We start from the raw sequence: 16317 nt of genomic DNA, 5'->3' as shown, positions 1-16317 counted from the left end.
CCAGTGACAGTGCTGGGCTTGCCAACCAGGCCCAGTCTGAGACACTGTTAAATGCTGTGTCCTTAGGCTCCAGGGGAAGGCAGGTTCTAGAAGCAGGACTTGGCACCAGAGGTACTGTGCTGCCACTGTAGATGGCAGAGGGGTGGGTTGAAGAGAGCTGCTGGGCTCTCTGAAGGGTTGGGGCCCCTGTGAAGAGGTTTAGAGAACACACCCTCCGTGGGGGCTGTCCAGGGTGGGCCCTGGGGCACATACGTCTCTCAGTTGTTTCTGTGTAGGTTCCCAAGTCCCATCCCACCTTCCTGGCCCCCATCTGTGGGAGAGGGCCCTGAGTTTGTCCTTTGAACTGTCAGATCTCATGTGATTAAGAGTGGATAAGGGGGGCCCGGCGGCGTGGCCTAGCGGCTAAAGTCCTCGCCTTGAACCCGCCAGGATCCCATATGGGCACCGGTTCTAATCCCGGCAGCTCCATTTCCCATCCAGCTCCCTGCTTGTGGCCTGGGAAAGCAGTGGAGGACGACCCAAAGCTTTGGGACCCTGCACCCGCGTGGGAGACCTGGAAGAGGTTCCTAGTTCCCGGCATCGGATTGGCGCGCATTGGCCCGTTGCGGCTCACTTGGGGAGTGAATCATCGGATGAAGATCTTCCTCTCTGTCTCTCCTCCTCTCTGTATATCCGACTTTCCAATAATAATAAATCTTTAAAAAAAAAAAAGAGTGGATAAGGGGATGGATGCTATTTCACTTACCCTAGTGGGGGACAGGTCAGGAGAATTTCCTGAGTCCCACAGGACACTGTCAGGGCCTGGCTGTTTGTGGGAAAGAGTGTGCCCAGGTCGTCTTTAACCATGGCTGCTTTTCTTTGGAAAACATGCAGAGCAGCCTGCCAAACGCAGGAAGGTGGAGAACAGCACCCCCTTGACCAGCACCGTACAGGATGGAGCCCGGGAAGCAGAGGTGGCTGGGACACCTGTGGACGCTGACCCCCCTTCCAAGCAGAAGGAGAAGGCTGCCTCCCTGAAGAGGGACATTCCCAAGGTGCTCCACGACAGCAGCAAGGACAGTGTCACCGTCTTTGTCAGCAACCTGCCCTACAGCCTGGCAGAGCCTGACGAGAAGCTCAGGCCACTTTTTGAGGCCTGCGGGGAGGTAGCTGAGATCCGCCCCATTTTCAGCAACCGCGGGGACTTCCGGGGCTACTGCTACGTGGAGTTCAAAGAGGAGAAGGCTGCCCTGCAGGCACTGGAGTTGGACCGGAAGAGTGTGGAAGGGAGGCCAATGTTTGTTTCCCCCTGTGTGGATAAGAGCAAAAACCCCAATTTTAAGGTATTGTTCTGGACAAAATGCCTTTAATGTGGTGTTGCTTCAGACAAATGAAACCCCTTGTTCTTGTAGCACTCATGTTTAGAGTAAACAGAGAGGGGTTGTTTATTATTATTATTATTTTAAATTTTAAAAGGCAGTGTTACCATCTTCCATCTGACTGTGATAGGCCAGGCTGAAGCCAGGGGCCTGAAACTCTTATCTAGTTTTCCCACATGGGTGCAGGGACCCAAACCCTTTGACCATCTTCTACCGCTTTCTCAGGCACATTAACAGGGAAGCTGGATTAGAAGAGAAGCTATTGGGACTTGAACTCCTGGCTTTATGGAATGCTGGTATTGTAGGCAGTGGCTTCACTCACTGTTTACAATGCTAACCCTTCTTATACAGAGTTTGTTTGTTTAAGATTTATTTACTTGGAAAGTCAAGAGTTAGAGTTAGTCCCCAAATTACTGCAGTAACTGGAACTGAGCTGATCCAAAGTAGGAGCCTGAAGCCTTTTCCAGGTTCTCCTGCATGGGTGTAGGGGCCTAAGTACTTGGGCCGTCCTCCGCTGTTTTCCCCAGCTGTAAATAGGGAGCTGGATTGGAAGTGGAGTATTCGGGACATGAACCAGCACCCATATGGGATGCCAGTACCACAACTGGAATATTGTTAGTCTATTAGGCCACTATGCCGGCCCCTATACAGAGGTTTTACACCCTGTTAGCTACTGAACTTTCACAGGAAACAAGGCCCATTGAGCTGGTTGCTTGAGGTGTGACTCAAGGCCTGGCCATTGCAAACTTGTATTAGGTGACTCAGTAACGAGAGTAAAACTGTAACAACTGTTACAGTAGGAACTGTAACAACTAGTTGTCACTGAGTGCTAAGTGGTGACCAGAGCTTGTGTTACCTCATTGAACTATCACCCTAGCCCTGGTGCCTGTTTCTGTTCCTGCCATTTCTTTTTTTTTTTTTTTTGTCTATTTTAATGTTAGTATTTAGCATTTTATAGCATTGAAGCATGATTTTGCTGAACCTGGTTGTTTTTCGGGTAGTCTAACTCTATAACTTTAACAGGACATATGTCAACAGTTTAGGTGAACGTTTTTGGGAGGGGTGTACAGAGAAATCTTTATCACCCCAGAGAGGAGTAACTGATCTTTGTGTCCCACCCAGTGAGTTATAAGTGCATCCCGGCTGACCGCTTCCTGTCTGTTTCTAAGCTTTCCTAGTTGTTCTCTGTCTATCTATTCTAGTTTGTTTGTTCATTTGTTTGTTTGTTATGAGGGGTTTCTGAGCGATCCTGATGGTCCTTACGAAAGAGGGTGGGGACCCAAAGTTGGAAGGAGGCAAGGGCCAGAGAAAACTCCTCTCCCTATGTTCCTGCCATTTCCAGAGGAGGCAGAAGAAGCCTTGAGAAGCTGATTTGTCCCTGTGTCTGTGGTAGCGAGTGTCTGAGCCCAGATCTGGGACTGGTCTGCCTGGACTACGCTTGTGTGGGCAGTGCTGTCATGCGGGTTGGTGTGCCAGGCGTGCCCAGAATAATGCCTCTTCCCTCCCTCCCTCCCTCCCTTGCTTCTTGCCTCCTTCGTGTAGGTGTTCAGGTATAGCACCGCCTTGGAGAAACACAAGCTGTTCATCTCGGGCCTGCCTTTCTCCTGCACTAAAGAGGAGCTGGAGGACATCTGCAAGGCTCACGGCACTGTCAAGGACCTCAGGCTGGTCACCAACCGGGCTGGCAAACCCAAGGTCAGTGGGGGGCACACAGTGCTTGCTCGTTAGCCGACTGCTGGGAGGTTATCGGTTCTAGAGTGGTTCCTGGTTCACCTGCTAAGAAACTAGTGAACAAGTGATCGTTCAGTGGGAAGGTGAACGCACTGGCTCTACCTGCTGCAAAAGGCAGTTTTTTTTCCATATTTATTTGTGTATTTGGAGAACAATGGCAGAGATGGAGTCGGGTGGGGAGGGAGAGGTGTCTTTCATCCACTGGCGCACTTCCCAGATGTCCACGTCAGCCAGGACATTCTGCAGCTCCATCTAGGTCTGCTAAGTGGGTGGCATGACTCAAGTGTTGGGTCCATTAATGTGCTGCCTCCCAGACAGGGAGCTGGATTGAAAGTGCAGTGTAGCTTGAACTCAAACTGACCCTCAGATATGGGATGCTGGTGCCCCAAGTGGTGGTATGATCTGTAACAGCACAACATGTGCCCACGTAGTCAGATGAAACTGTTTGCAGCTGTCTGTATTAAAAAGGAATAAGGCATTTAGAAAATAAGTTAATCATAAAGGCATAAGGGCCACAGTATGGACTCCTGGCTGGAGGGAGGGGAGAGGGACAGTTGTAGCCAGGGGTCTTCGGATGTTGGGGGTCCCTCCTCTGGTTGCTTCTGCTCTGCCTGTGTCCTCACTTACTACCACATCCTCCTTTCTGGCCCACTCTCGCTCCCTTCTGCACTGCATCTTAGTAACTGTTGAGACATGATTTTGGATCACATCTGAACCCTTTGCCTGTGGCAAGCCGTCCAGATGGATGAAGAATTGAAGAGTGACATGAAGGAAGACGTTAGGGCTCACTGGGCACCAGGGCTGCTCATGTGTGTGTGGCTCAGTCCACCTGCTCAGTTTCTCTGTTTTCACTTCAGGAGGAAGCACGAGGTGATGTGAGCTTAGTCGTTCACTGCAGTGGAGGACAGGGATAGGGTGGGGAAGGTGGAGACAGGTGCAGTAGTGGGGAGGGAAGCCAGCTCTGCACCGGTCGTGGCTTTCCTGGGTGAGTTGTCAAGCTGCATCCTGGGTGTACAGCAGCTAATCTGGCTCTCATCACGCCTCTTTCAGGGCCTGGCCTATGTGGAGTATGAAAACGAATCCCAGGCGTCGCAGGCCGTGTTGAAGATGGATGGCATGACCATCAGAGAGAATGTCATCAAAGTGGCAATCAGCAACCCCCCTCAAAGGAAGGTTCCAGAGAAGCCGGAGGCCAGGAAAGCACCGGGTGGCTCCCTGGTGCCGCGGCAGATATATGGAGCGTGAGTGTTCTGGCCATTGGCTGTCCATGCAGGGCTAGACCAGTCCCCTCTGGGTCTGTTAGTGGAATGAGGTGGGACCAACAATATGGCCTGCTCTTCTGGGAGTGAGCTCTGTGGTTCTGCTGGGCAGGTCCAGGCAGGAGCTCCCGGAAATGGGCCCTGCCTCTTGGTTGCCAGGACAAGTGTACAAGTGTTTTGAAGGCAGACATCATTTCCCCTTTTCTTTGCTTGCTGGTTACCATGGAGCCTGTGCTTGCTGGCCTAAGGCTGCAGTCCCTGCCTGATACAGCAGGCTGCTGTGGGGGGGTTTCAAGAGGTGGTAGCTGATTTTCTCCACCCCGACTGCTACAATTACTCAGAGCTGGTCCTGGCCAGTTAGTGAAGACTGCAAAGCTTATTATAGCAGTTTTTAGGTGACAGATGGAATTACAAGGACAGGAATCTTCTGATGGGTTTTCATTCTCATCTTTTAACTTTATCTGATGTAAAGTGATTCTGGCTTATTTCCAGTTACCTTGGGGATGTGACTCATTGCTTTGAAGGGCTCATTCAGTGTTTGCTTTTCTAGGCGGGGGAAGGGCAGGACCCAGCTCTCTCTGCTGCCCCGAGCCCTGCAACGCCCAAGTGCTGCTGCTTCTCAGGCCGAGAATGGCCCTGGCCCACGTCCAGCTGCTGCCACCTCCGAGGCCACAGAGGCACCCAAGATGTCCAATGCTGATTTTGCCAAGTTGCTTCTCAGAAAGTGAATGAGACACTGCAAGGGCCAGGAAAGGCCTTTTCACTGGCCAGGCAGACCATCTGCCATCCACTGACACCCTGCAAGTAGAAGAGCCTGACCCAGCGTCCACCCAGGACCACAGGGTCTCCTCTGGCTGGGGCCGAAGGGGAAAGTGTTGTGCTCCCTCACATTGAGGGCGACAGCAGAAACATGGTCTCCACAGCGTGGCCTGGGACATGGGTGTCTTCCAGAGGGAGGAGCAGGTGCACCCAGAACAGCTTGGAGACCCATCGTCTAAACGCTCACGCCCTTTTTCTAAAGACACTTCTCTCATACCCTGCACCACGTATGTGCCCGTCACTCTTTTAATTTTTAAAAGGTGTAATGGCAGATGCTAGTAATTCACCAGAACAGCCTATTTTAGTAATGGGTGGGAGTAGGGGAGGTCATGTAAAACATTAGATGAAGTTTTGTTCAAGGGCACTGTGCGTTTTTCTATTATGTCTTTGTAAATGACACCTCAGCCTGTGGTTTTCTGTTTCCTAAGAGCAGAGTGTCATTGAGTGAGCTTCTCACAGGAGGCCGTGTGTCACCTGCTGCAGGGACTTCCTTTGCCTGCTGATTGGCTTTTTTTGTCTAAACTGTTTCAGCTCTTTAGTTTTGTTTAAATACCATGTCAAGTGCAAACCTAAATCCTCCCCATTTAGTTGGTTTATTAAACCGAGGTTCTCATAAAACTTGTCGCTGAGTGGTGCTCAGGTGGACGGTCAGCAGGGCTGTCGTTTGAACAAGGCGGGCCATTCCATAGCTGTAAATAGAACTTTTCTAAGTCACATCTTGTGGTCGCTTTGATTTACATAATTTCAACTGTGATGGGTCTTTGGTTGTCATCCTCAGTCAGCAGCCATTTGGTACTTCAGTTTTTCAGCTTTTTGTATTTTTATTGCACTTTCATTGCTTTGGAAGCAGCATTGTCAGTTTCAGTAAGGAGACCAACATTCTAAAGGCACTGGAGAAAGAAATCAGGATCTTTTTAAACAGCATTTTCTTTTATTTTTTAAAATATTTATTTATTTTTAGTGGAAAGGCAGATTTACAGAGAGAAGGAGAGACAGATCTTCTGTCCGCTGATATATTACCCAAGCAGCTGCAATGGCTGGAGCTAAGCCGATCTGAAGCCAGGAGCCTGGAGCCTCTTCCAGGTCTCCCATGCAGGTGCAGGGTCCCAAGGTCTTGGGCTGTCCTCAACTACTTTTCCAGGCCACAAACAGGGAGCTAGATGGGAAGTGGGACATCCGGGAATAGAACTGGTGCTCATATGGGATGCCCAGCACATGCAAGGCGAGTAGCAGTAGCCTCTAGGCTATTGTGCCATGCCATTAAACAGTACTAAATAAGTAGAGAGAGAGAAAGAGTGAGAGCTCCCATCTGTTAACTTTTTTCCCTGCTGGGGCTGGGCTGGGACTGAAGCTTGATCGGGGACTACAGTCCAGTCTCGCATGTGGGTGGGTGGTCAGGAGCTCAGGCACTTGAGCCATCACCTGCTGCTTCCCCAGGGTCTACAGCACAAGGCTGGAGTCAGTAGCCAGGTTCTCTGATGTGGCACATGAGCACCTTAACTGCTAGGTGACCACCTGCACCCCCAGGGAATACTTCTTTGTATGTATTGGAAGTCGGTTTTCCATTTGTCTGTTTTTAGTTCTGTGCCCCAGAATTTTTAGCATAAAAAGCAGACAATAGTAGCAACACTAGCTCTTGACTGCCCACCATCAGGTCATCAGCATTTCGCAGCTCACACTCCCCTCTCTTTGGTTGCCTCCTGCCCTCTTCTATGACAGGGACCACAGCACTTACCCAGAAGTGCTGGAGCTGAGGTTCTTCAGGTAAGGACGCAGGCCGTGTTTATCAACTGTCCCAGTCAGTGTTAGCGTCCCTGCCTGTAAATTACTGATTAGTGAGCCTCCTTCCTCTAGTAAAATGTGGGTTGGCACTCACCTTTGGTTCACACGTTTTCAGGAACAGCCTGTGAGTGGAGTGGGCGCAGCGGCTCTGGGTGCGCCTGGGGAGCCCTGGGGGCTGTGGGCCTGACCCTGGAAAAGCCTCAAATATTCCTGCTGCTATAGGGCATAGCAAGGCTTTCCTCTTGTGCGTCCTGGTCATTCTTAGGTTCTCTATCTGTTGGCCAATGTCATGACCTGATTGGCCAGCTTGTTCCTCAGGGAATCTTTGAAGGCTCCAGCAGGACCCAGTTTTGGTTGAGGGGGTTGACTGTTGTGGAAATGGAGCTCCCGGGATGGAGGCACAGGCTTCTCTCCCTTCCTTAAAACCTGAGGATAAGCACCCAGTGACTACCTCTGTAGCTGGTTGGGTCTTTGTAGAACAGGCACTCATCCCTGCCAACCTTTCTCAACAATTTACCCAACTAGTTCCATCTTGTTTTCCTGTCGAAGTTACCAGGAGGGATCTGTTCAGCCTATGGAGACATCTTGAATAAAGCAGCAAAGTCTGACATTTATGTAATAAAATACTTTATTAGAACCAGTATTCTGTTAAAATAACACCCTTCACAAATAACTAAAGTGCAAATTCTCTCTGTGGTACAAAGCAAACACTTGTGTCGCACTTCAATTGTCTGCTTACAAAACTAGAACAGGATATAGTAAAGGTTTAGGAAATACCTGCGGCAGCATAAAAACAGCAAAAACATTTCTTAGAAAGTCTTGGCTATCACTTGGAGCTACTTTCTCCTCCTCTTCAACTTTTCTTAACCTTCCAGAAAAGTACTCTGCAATTTATATGACTGCATAACTGCACAGATGCTTGCTCTATCAGAGTGGTACCCTTGGCAGCTGACGTCGGAGGCAGCTCCGTACAGCGCCCAACGCGTGGACACTGGCAGCCCAGCGCCCGCATCACCAATCCTCCCGGGTACAGTCCCGCGGTCCTGACTGGCAGTAGCTGTGTGTATCAAAAGCCAAGGTTTATTCTGCTTCCCAAGATGACAACTTGGGAATTTGGCCATGTCACATTGTACCATTTTACAAGATGCTAGGAAAATAAGGCCACTCTTGTGGGAGAGAAGGCAGGACATTACACAGGTAAAGCGACACGGCCAAAGGGACACGTGCTGCTTGCAAAGTGCTTGGTTCAGTGGAAGCTGATGCTGAAATGTCATTGCCCACCACATGCCATCTGGTCTTGGATGGGCTGCCTGGAGAGTGAAGGACAGACATACCCACTTGCATAGTGCCCAGGTTCTGGCCCGGTACTGTTGTGGGGTGGCAAACCCAGAAAACCCTCAGAAAAACATGATCTGAGTGGCTGTCAGGAAAGTGTGGGAAAAACAAAAATGTAAAGTTAACCAGGTGATTTTCATAGGAAAGATAATCTCAATAAAGGAAAACAATAGCCTCTGGTGTTCAGATTGGCAAGCTAAACTAGAATAGTGCTTAGGGGCTTCTTGAGAAGAAGCAGGAAATGTCAGTACTCCCTTTTTTCAAAAGTTGCTTCCACCAGTAAACTAATCTCTTGCTAGGAGAGCAAAACCTCTGTGAAAGGAGCTGATAACCTTCTCACCCAATCCAGGTTCTCCCTCTGACAAGGAGTGCTCACTTTCCAGTGAAAGCCACACCTCTCAGACCTGGAAGAGTAAGCCTTGTCCCTCTCCTCCATCTTAGTGCAAATTCTGCTCCAGGACCCAGGTTCTGGTCCCACGGGAGCATAGTCCCCTCGGAAGTATCCTGGGAAAAATCAGCAGGCCAGGGGCCACATGACTGGTAACGGGAAAGACAATAAATAACTTGGCTGAATTATAAATTATCTTGAAGACAAGGCTTAATAATTTAGTTTTTCCATTTTTACCTTAAAAAAAAAAGTTTGGAGGTAAAGACTGTGTAGGGTCCCCTGTTGCTTTGAGAAGTGCTAAGGGAGAAACGGACAGGGTCAGGGCTTCACAGGAAGCGTTTCCTTCAACCTAGAATGATTGGGCTTGGCTTCGGGCAGTGCCACCGCATGCTCTGTTGTAGCGAAGAGGAGGGTGTCCAGCATGGTCTCGGTGCACTGGGCAACAAAGCGAATGAAGGGCCTCACGTCGCCCTCATTGGCGACTTCCAGCACATGATAGTACTCGGATCTCTGCTCCTTGCGGATGGTGATGGGAGGGTAGCCCGCTTGCATGAGAATGAGGTTCATGAGCAGGCGTGAGGTCCTGCCGTTGCCATCGATGAAGGGGTGGATGTAGACGAGCTTGTAGTGGGCGAGTGCGGCAAACTCCACTGGGTGCAGGTGAGTGGCATCCTCAGAGTTGAGCCACTGGATGAACTCCTCCATCTGCTTTTCCACGTCCTGGGGGTGGGGAGGGATGTGGTGGCCTACAAGCACCTGTGTTGTCCGAAAACGGCCGGCTTCCACAGGATCTACGTACCCCAGCACCCGTCGGTGGATCTCCTGCACATCGGTGATGGTGACGGAGCCTATACGGGACACCAGTGTGGCGTTGATGTACTTCATGGCTGCGTGCAGGCCGATGACCTCGTTCTGCTCCTCCAGGCTCTTCCCTGGCACAGCATAGCGGGTCTCCAGGATGTGCCTGATCTCTGAGAGGGTGAGGGTATTGCCCTCGATGGCGACCGTGTGGTAGATGTGGTGATAGTATGTCTCCTCCATGACCCTGCGCAGGGCCGAGCTACCCTTGGGGATGGCTGTGACCTTCTTGACCTTGCTGTCGATGATGCTGAAGTACCTCTGGTCGATCTCCTCCACCAGTGGCAGCGTACGGTCTCTGTGCACCAGTGCCTTCTCGTGGTAGGGTGCGATGGTCAGTGCCCGCGTGTACAGGTAATCCGCCTGGATGATGTCCTTGTCTTCCTCCGAGAAGATGCCGAACTCGGTGAGTGCATCCACCGAGTCTGGGTCCATTTTGAGCGCATGCAGGAACAGCTTGTGGGCTTTATCCCGCTTGCCATGGCGTTTCATTTCCAGGGCCTGGTTCAAGGCTGCTCTGGCCTCCAACTTAGCAGCTGTAAAAGAGGCCAAGAGGCGTCGTCAGGGAGGGCAGGGTGCAGCCAGGAAGCTCACAGGAGTGTCACCTGAGCAGGGGTCCCAGGGAGCTCTGCTGAGCCCCAGCCCCACCACAGGTGGTCCCGCATGCATGTCCTCCCCAGCTCCCTGAGGGGAGGCGCTGGTCCTGGTCCATGTGTCCTCAGGGCTCCCTTGTCTGCTGCCCTTGTGTGGAAAGGTCCAGGTGAACAGCTGCCTTTCTTTCTGGCTTAGCTCCCACAGGAGTAGCTCCTGTTGCTGCTCCAGCTCTCCCCGTTCTGTGATGTCCATCCTGGCCAGTGTTAGCAGTTGTCCACTCCTGGTAGGTCCCTAGGAACCTCACAGCAGCCCTGCATGCTCTGCTTTCAACCCAGTGGTTCCACCTGGCCAGCTGGGGTCAGGTGGCATGTTTCGTTGCCACACCTGGGGGAGGTATGCCACTGGCATTGGGTCAGGAGAGAGGTAGGGATGCCACTCCATACCCCCTAGGGCACGTTGACCTTCCCTGAGGGAAGGATGAGGGTCCCTTCAGAGGCCCTCCTGTTTTGGCCTCTACTGCACTTCCTTTACTTCCTCTGATGTCTCCGGGGATCTCCCTCTTCATGCCCTCCACCTCCTGGTGTGCTCCCACAGCCCTCTGCGCCTCACTCTGACCATGGTTTGCTCTAATCCCATTGTAGGTTGTCCAGGCTGGGGGTGGTCTCAGGACACAGAAGGCCCTCTAGACAAAAAACAGCAGTGACTTTCAAAGCCCTGGGGAAAGACTGCCCAGCTGTCTTACCTGGGGAGGCCTTGGTCTTGAGCACCAGCAGCCCAGCATCCCTGGAGGAGACACTGAGCTCAGTGGACGGACTCGTGTGCTTGGTGACCACCTGCTGTGCTCTGTCCAGCTGGCTCCTGAGCAGGTAGAAGCCTTTGAGCATGGCCAGACACTGCTCCTCGACGGCCCCCAGTGGCAGCAACAGGGCCAGCAGGGACCCCAGCACTGTGCTGAGCAGCACCAGCCACAGGAACCGGCTCCAGACCGAGACCCATTTTGGTTCTGTTGCAGCCATCATCGAAGCCATGGGCAGGAGCATCATCTGGACTCCGGGAGGGGTCCCTTGTACATGTCCACAGCTGAGACAGTGGGGTCTGCAGGGAGCCGAGGGTCATAAGAAGAGAGGCAGAGAAGTGGACACGTTCAGGGTGGTGCAGCTTTAGCGCTAGGGGAATGGCGCTGGCTCCTTCTCTCACCTCTCGGTTCGCTGCAGATATGAGGTGGGAGAAAAAGACAAAGAGTTGGGTGGGAGGAAGAGTGGGATCATGCTGAAAATAATGGCCTGACTCAGGCAAGTAGGGCTCTGAGAAGCCATGCTGACACCATTCCCCTCTCCGGGTTTCTTGAACACTTGATAGGTGCTAGACCCTGTGCTAAGCATTCACCCAGCGCTTCACATGGCCCAGATCTCCCTAGCCTTCAACAGCAACTCAAAGAGCCGGCGTGAGAGCCCCCTACTCCTCAGATGAGAAAACAGGCAATCCCACCTGCCCAGAAACATCCAGTGAACAGTGCCCCCCACACCACCACAGATGCCCTGAACAGCCTCTGAATGCCCATTGTGAGGGAGGGAGATGTATCCCTAGACTGGCTCCAGCACCCCCGAGTCTCATTCCTTGGTGAATACAACTATTTATGCCACCTGGGAGCTGCTTTCTGTCCTCACCCCAACGCCCACCAAGCCACAATGCCCACAGTACTGTTTCCCTGGCTGGCCCAACTCTGTCCAGCCAGAATGTGAAAGGTTAGCCAGCTGAATGTGTTCCTTGGAGGGGAGGAGTGGCTGGCCGCGGGAGCAGAGGGGCCAGGTATGCAAGTGCCATCATGCTAGCAATAAGCATTTACTGGGCAACTATGGTATGAGCTAACAGCTTGTCGCACGCTATCTCCCTGAGTCCTCATGCCTGCCCTGTCGGAGGGGCAGCTACCGCTAGCGCCATGTCACACGGAGGGAGGAGACCAGGCACACCAGATGACAGCTGGGGCGAAGGTCCTCGGAGGTACACTGTGGTACAGCAGCATGAGTCCAGAGACCCTGCCACCCTACACGTCTTGACCGCTTCCTGAGTACTGAGTAGCGACCCGGGCACCTGCTCGGGGCTCAGACTCTTGGGGGAACCCGCTGTGGTCCCACAGCCCGCTCTAGCCGAGTGCAGGGAGGCGTTCTACGTGGGCCTCCCGAGGGACAGGCTCTCTACTGACCGCAAAGGGCAGCCGGGAGTCCTCTGCTGCCAGGGGGCGTGCATTCTGGGAGGCGCGAGTCTCTCAAAATAGGAAACTCGGGCCAGATGGCCTCTGGAGGTCATTTTGCGGGAGCCGCTTCTATGCGAATCCCGCCCAGGGCTCGCGGCTCTGCAGCAACCCTCCCCTGGCTCGCTCCTCCCGGGCCCTAAAGGTTCTCCCAGTTCTCACCCCTCGCGGCTCGGATAGGGCCTTCCCGGCGGCTGATGAGCGATCCCACTCCGCGGGGTCGCCAGTTCCCGGGACCTTCTTCGCCGCCGGCCTTCTGGCCCCGCCCTTGGAGACTCATCATTGGACGACTCCTCACCTTGGTCGCGGCCGATTGGCTTTCCTCACTTGTCCGTCCCTCGCATTTCCGGGTTCCAGGGTCCGCGTCGACTTGCCCGGGAGAGTCGCGCCGTGGGCCACTCCTATTGGCTATCTCTGGTGTTGCTCTCGTGCCGGCAACAGCCAATGAGCAGCGTGAGGGGCGGGGCCGAGGTCGCCCGCGGGAGAAACGCTTGTGGGAGAAACGCGGCCGGAGTGGCGGCTGTGTGACGGGCGGCTGCTGCTCTGCGGTGTCCGGCCCAGGCTCCAGGCTCCCGGGCCTCGGGGCAGCCGTTCCGTGCCACACTTTCCTCAGGAATAGGGTTAAGTCGTCCTAACTGGCCCACGTGCCGCCTTCTTCTTTCCCCTTCCTCCCACACCTGTGCCTTCTGGAGACGGCCCGGCTGGCGACCGCTTTTGGCTTTCTCCGGAGAGAGAGGCGCAGGTTTTTTCCCCCGAAAGCCGAGAGCCAAGCTTCACGTTTAAATCCACAGACACGGAGGGCAAACGTTTAAGGAACAACAAGCTGTGAGCGCCCCGGAGCCTGTGCTCTCACAGACACCTGCGGCCTCAGCCCAGCCGAGGCTTCGGGGGCCCCGTCTGTCAGTCAGATGGACACGCTTTATTCCTCACGTTTGGGATTCGGAGGGCTGGACCCTCCACCACGCGCCTTCCCCTCGGAGGCAGTAAGTACTGGGCCGAGCAGGCCACCGTCAGAAGCTGGTCACTCAATCCAGAACCCCATCACTGCTCCGCTCCCTCCTCGGGGCCGTTTCCTTGCCATGCCCCAGATTGCCTGGCTTGTAAGGCCAACATTCTCCTCTCGCTGCTCCTCGGGCGCCAAACTTTTGAATGAGTGAAGCCCGCGGCTAGCGAGTCGAGAAGCTACATGAGAAGTGCTCCTGAATACAGCTGCGTGGGGGTGAGACAGTAGGGAGAGGTGGGGACTATGGCAGGTGTAAGAATCCATGCCTTGTCTAAAGCGGATTGCGGGCTCTTGGCTCAAGTCCACATTTATTATGCTGGGATGGATGTAGTTCAGGAATTCCCCAGTTTCTCAAAAGAAAGGTGAGATGCAGGTGTTTTAAGCAAAATCTCTTAGATTTATAAACGGTTGGGATGTCTGCCCGCTGGTGACAGAGGGCTGCCTCGTTCTAATGCTGGTTTGGGGCTTTAATGAACTGGCAGGTTGGGCGGTCCAGAGGCTCCCTCGCTGTTGTGTGTGGACACCAGGGGGCAGCAGCTCGCCTGGCATCTCTTCCCTCCTTCAATCCCCTTTTCAGTGTCTTTCAGCTGTGTTGAATGCACAAAAAATGGTCCCTGGAGCGATATTGAAAAGTTGGCGTTCTCTATCTTAAACATTCTCTGTTAGGTGGTAATTGCCTCCCTGTGTCCCGTGGAGGAACTTTCTAAAAGCTTACCTTGACGCATGTCAGAGAACCTGGAAAGCAGCTGCTTGAGAAAAGTAACCATTCTGCAAAGTCATACAAAAACAATACAGCCCTCCTGCGTCTTTAAGCAGCAGCAGGCCAGGGCTTACTTGCTATCAGAGGCAGATCCGGCTGCTTAAGAGAAGCCAGACCCTGCACTTGAAGCCATATTGGCCTGCTTGGCCTTGAAACTGGATGGTTCCTCCTTCCTCTTCTTATGCTCCTCACTCCCAGCCTCTTTGAAGCCCCTAACCTGCTTGGCTGGCTTTTTTTTTTTTTTTTAAGTTAAAGGCAGATTTACAGAGAGAAGGAGAAATAAAGATCTTCCATCTTCTTTTCTACTCCCCTAGTGGCTGCAATGGCTTGAAGCTGAGCCAATCAAAAACAGAGGTCACTTACTGCTGCCTAAAAATATCATCATGGGCATGAAAACTGGCTCACTTGGTCGCTGTGGTCCATCTCAGCCTGTAAAAGATGTGGCTATCACCTCCTCCTCCTGTCTGCAAAATACAAGAACCCCCCCTTGACAGCCCAGGCTCACATCTTTTTAAAAAACTATTTATTTTTATTGGAGTGTCAGATTTACAGAGAAGGAAAGACAAAAATCTTCCGTCTGCTGGTTCATTCCCCAAGCAGCCACAATGGCTAGAGCTGAGCTGATCTGAAGCCAGGAGCCCAGAGTCTCTTCCGGATCACCCACATGGGTGCAGGGTCCTAAGACTTTGGGCTGTCCTCAACTGTTTTCCCAGGTCATAAGTAGGGAGCTTGAAGGGAAGTGGAGCATCCGGGACATGGTGCCAGTGCATGGATCATGGGATCCCAGTGCATGCAAGACGAGGACTTTAGCCACTAGGCTATTGTGCTGGTTCCCCAGGCTCCTGTCTTGGGACTGTAACTGGGGATCACCCTAATCCCACTTGCCTTCTTGTCCCTCTTCATGTCCATTTTGCTAAGGTTCCTTAAGGTGACCTAGAAATTTTGCCAAATCTTAACCAACTGCCTGTTGCTGCTCTGCCTCAGCTATCCCTTTGGGGAGAGCGTTTTACAATGGTTGCAAGCATTGCAATGGGGGTCACTCAGGCTATAGCTGTTGAGACCCTGGGGTATGCCAGGTCCTGTCCTAGGTCCTGGGAAACAGCAATGACCAAAGTGGACTTGGGTTCCTCCCTCCCTGAGCTCACTTTCTAGTGAGGGAGAGACATGGTGTAGCAGTTTTGGTGCACACTTTGGAAAAAATCCAGCTTGGTAAGGGGCAGGGCATGGTTTATGACTGTGGAAGGAAGGATGCCATGGGTAGAGGGAACAGCAGGTGCCAAAGCCTTGAGGCCCAGTGCTTGTCAGAGAGTAAGGAAGCCAAGGTGGCAGGAAGGAGGTGGGTAACACTGTTGGAAAGATGGCCTGGTGGGGCAGACCACAGGGCCTTGTGGTCGTAACAGCAGGGTCTAACTCCTCCCCAGAGTCAGAGGCATGGCTGTGGAGTGATATGATCTGACTTTAGGGTGTGATGATAGAATACCACAGGCGTTGTCACCCCATGGGGGTCTCAGTTCTGGATTGTCTTCAGTGCAGCTGCTACCAAGACCTGCCTTACCCGTGAGGACTAGCACTGTCACACAGGTGAAGCCCTTGGCAGGTGCTCCCACATTCCCAGCAGGTGCTCTTGTGGTCCTTCCCCAGGTTTCCCTGTGGCTCAGACTGCGGGAGGAGCACAAGATGCCTTTGCACCATCAGGCATCTGTGTAGGGCTCGCCTGCAATGCTATCTTGCCATCTCTGCTCACTCAGCCTAGTCCTCTAAGGTTTCAGCTCCCAGCTTGGGCTGGCTGAGGGCAACCCCCGTGTGGTTGGACTCTCTGCCATTTCCGTGCCTGAAGAGTTTTCTGACGATGGACTCCTCCCCAGCATGCACGGTATAACTGTGTCATGTTCTGGTATGGAGGGGACATTCTTCAAGGCAACTGTACCTGGAGATCTGAAGGAGCCTTTGAAATTGTTTTGCTGGGAAAGTGTGGAGAAGTAGGCTAGATAAAGCCAGGCGTGTTGGAGGCTGAGTGTTGTAAGCAGTTCCTGACGAGAGCCTAGGGGCCTAGATTGCTGCTCGAGACGTGACCAGTGCAGGCTGTGCTGGGAAGGTTTCATGAAGACGTGAGGATCCTGGTGGTAATCCCAGCTGTGCTGTTGAGGAGGTAGGTGTTCTTTGGCAGGTCACTCAGCTC

General features: G+C 52.8%; 3 protein-coding genes across 6 annotated transcripts in view; 2 read left to right on the top strand and 1 right to left on the bottom strand.

The window, feature by feature from the left end:
• SART3 (spliceosome associated factor 3, U4/U6 recycling protein) overlaps window positions 1-5883 on the top strand; it is a 33632-nt gene extending 27749 nt beyond the window's left edge. For all 3 annotated transcript variants that reach the window (XM_004591909.3, XM_058656469.1, XM_058656470.1), the window contains 4 exons: window positions 874-1322; window positions 2901-3053; window positions 4140-4330; window positions 4899-5883. In XM_004591909.3, the coding sequence (XP_004591966.2) occupies window positions 874-1322; window positions 2901-3053; window positions 4140-4330; window positions 4899-5076 (971 nt within the window). In that variant the 3' untranslated portion in view covers window positions 5077-5883. The remainder of the gene's footprint in view (window positions 1-873; window positions 1323-2900; window positions 3054-4139; window positions 4331-4898) is intronic.
• Window positions 5884-7975: 2092 nt separating this feature from the next.
• Window positions 7976-11333, bottom strand: FICD (FIC domain protein adenylyltransferase). Its single transcript, XM_004591908.2, has 2 exons — window positions 10867-11333; window positions 7976-10066 (listed from the first exon to the last, which is right to left on the bottom strand). Exons 1-2 carry the CDS (start codon window positions 11165-11167, stop codon window positions 8991-8993), a joined length of 1377 nt encoding a protein of 458 aa, XP_004591965.2. The 5' UTR covers window positions 11168-11333; the 3' UTR covers window positions 7976-8990.
• Window positions 11334-12017: 684 nt separating this feature from the next.
• CMKLR1 (chemerin chemokine-like receptor 1) overlaps window positions 12018-16317 on the top strand; it is a 718021-nt gene continuing 713721 nt past the window's right edge. The window contains exon 1 of one of the 2 annotated variants that reach the window (XM_058656663.1): window positions 12018-12125. The gene's annotated coding sequence lies outside the window, so the exon portion shown is untranslated. Of the gene's footprint in view, window positions 12126-13267; window positions 13359-16317 lie in introns of those variants that run through there. The other variant, XM_058656662.1, reaches the window with a different exon arrangement.

Source organism: Ochotona princeps, chromosome 29 (assembly GCF_030435755.1).
Source record: "Ochotona princeps isolate mOchPri1 chromosome 29, mOchPri1.hap1, whole genome shotgun sequence".
Lineage (NCBI taxonomy): Eukaryota > Metazoa > Chordata > Mammalia > Lagomorpha > Ochotonidae > Ochotona > Ochotona princeps.
The sequence above is the reverse complement of the archived record's forward strand: the minus strand, read 5'-3'. Positions and strand labels throughout refer to the sequence as shown.

Excerpts from the sequence above, each read along its gene's own strand:
- FICD (XM_004591908.2), bottom strand. The coding sequence starts at position 11,167 with ATGATGCTCCTGCCCATGGCTTCGATGATGGCTGCAACAGAACCAAAA. Across the intron at positions 10,067-10,866 it reads CAAGACCAAGGCCTCCCCAG|CTGCTAAGTTGGAGGCCAGA; the intron begins GTAAGACAGCTG and ends CCTCTTTTACAG.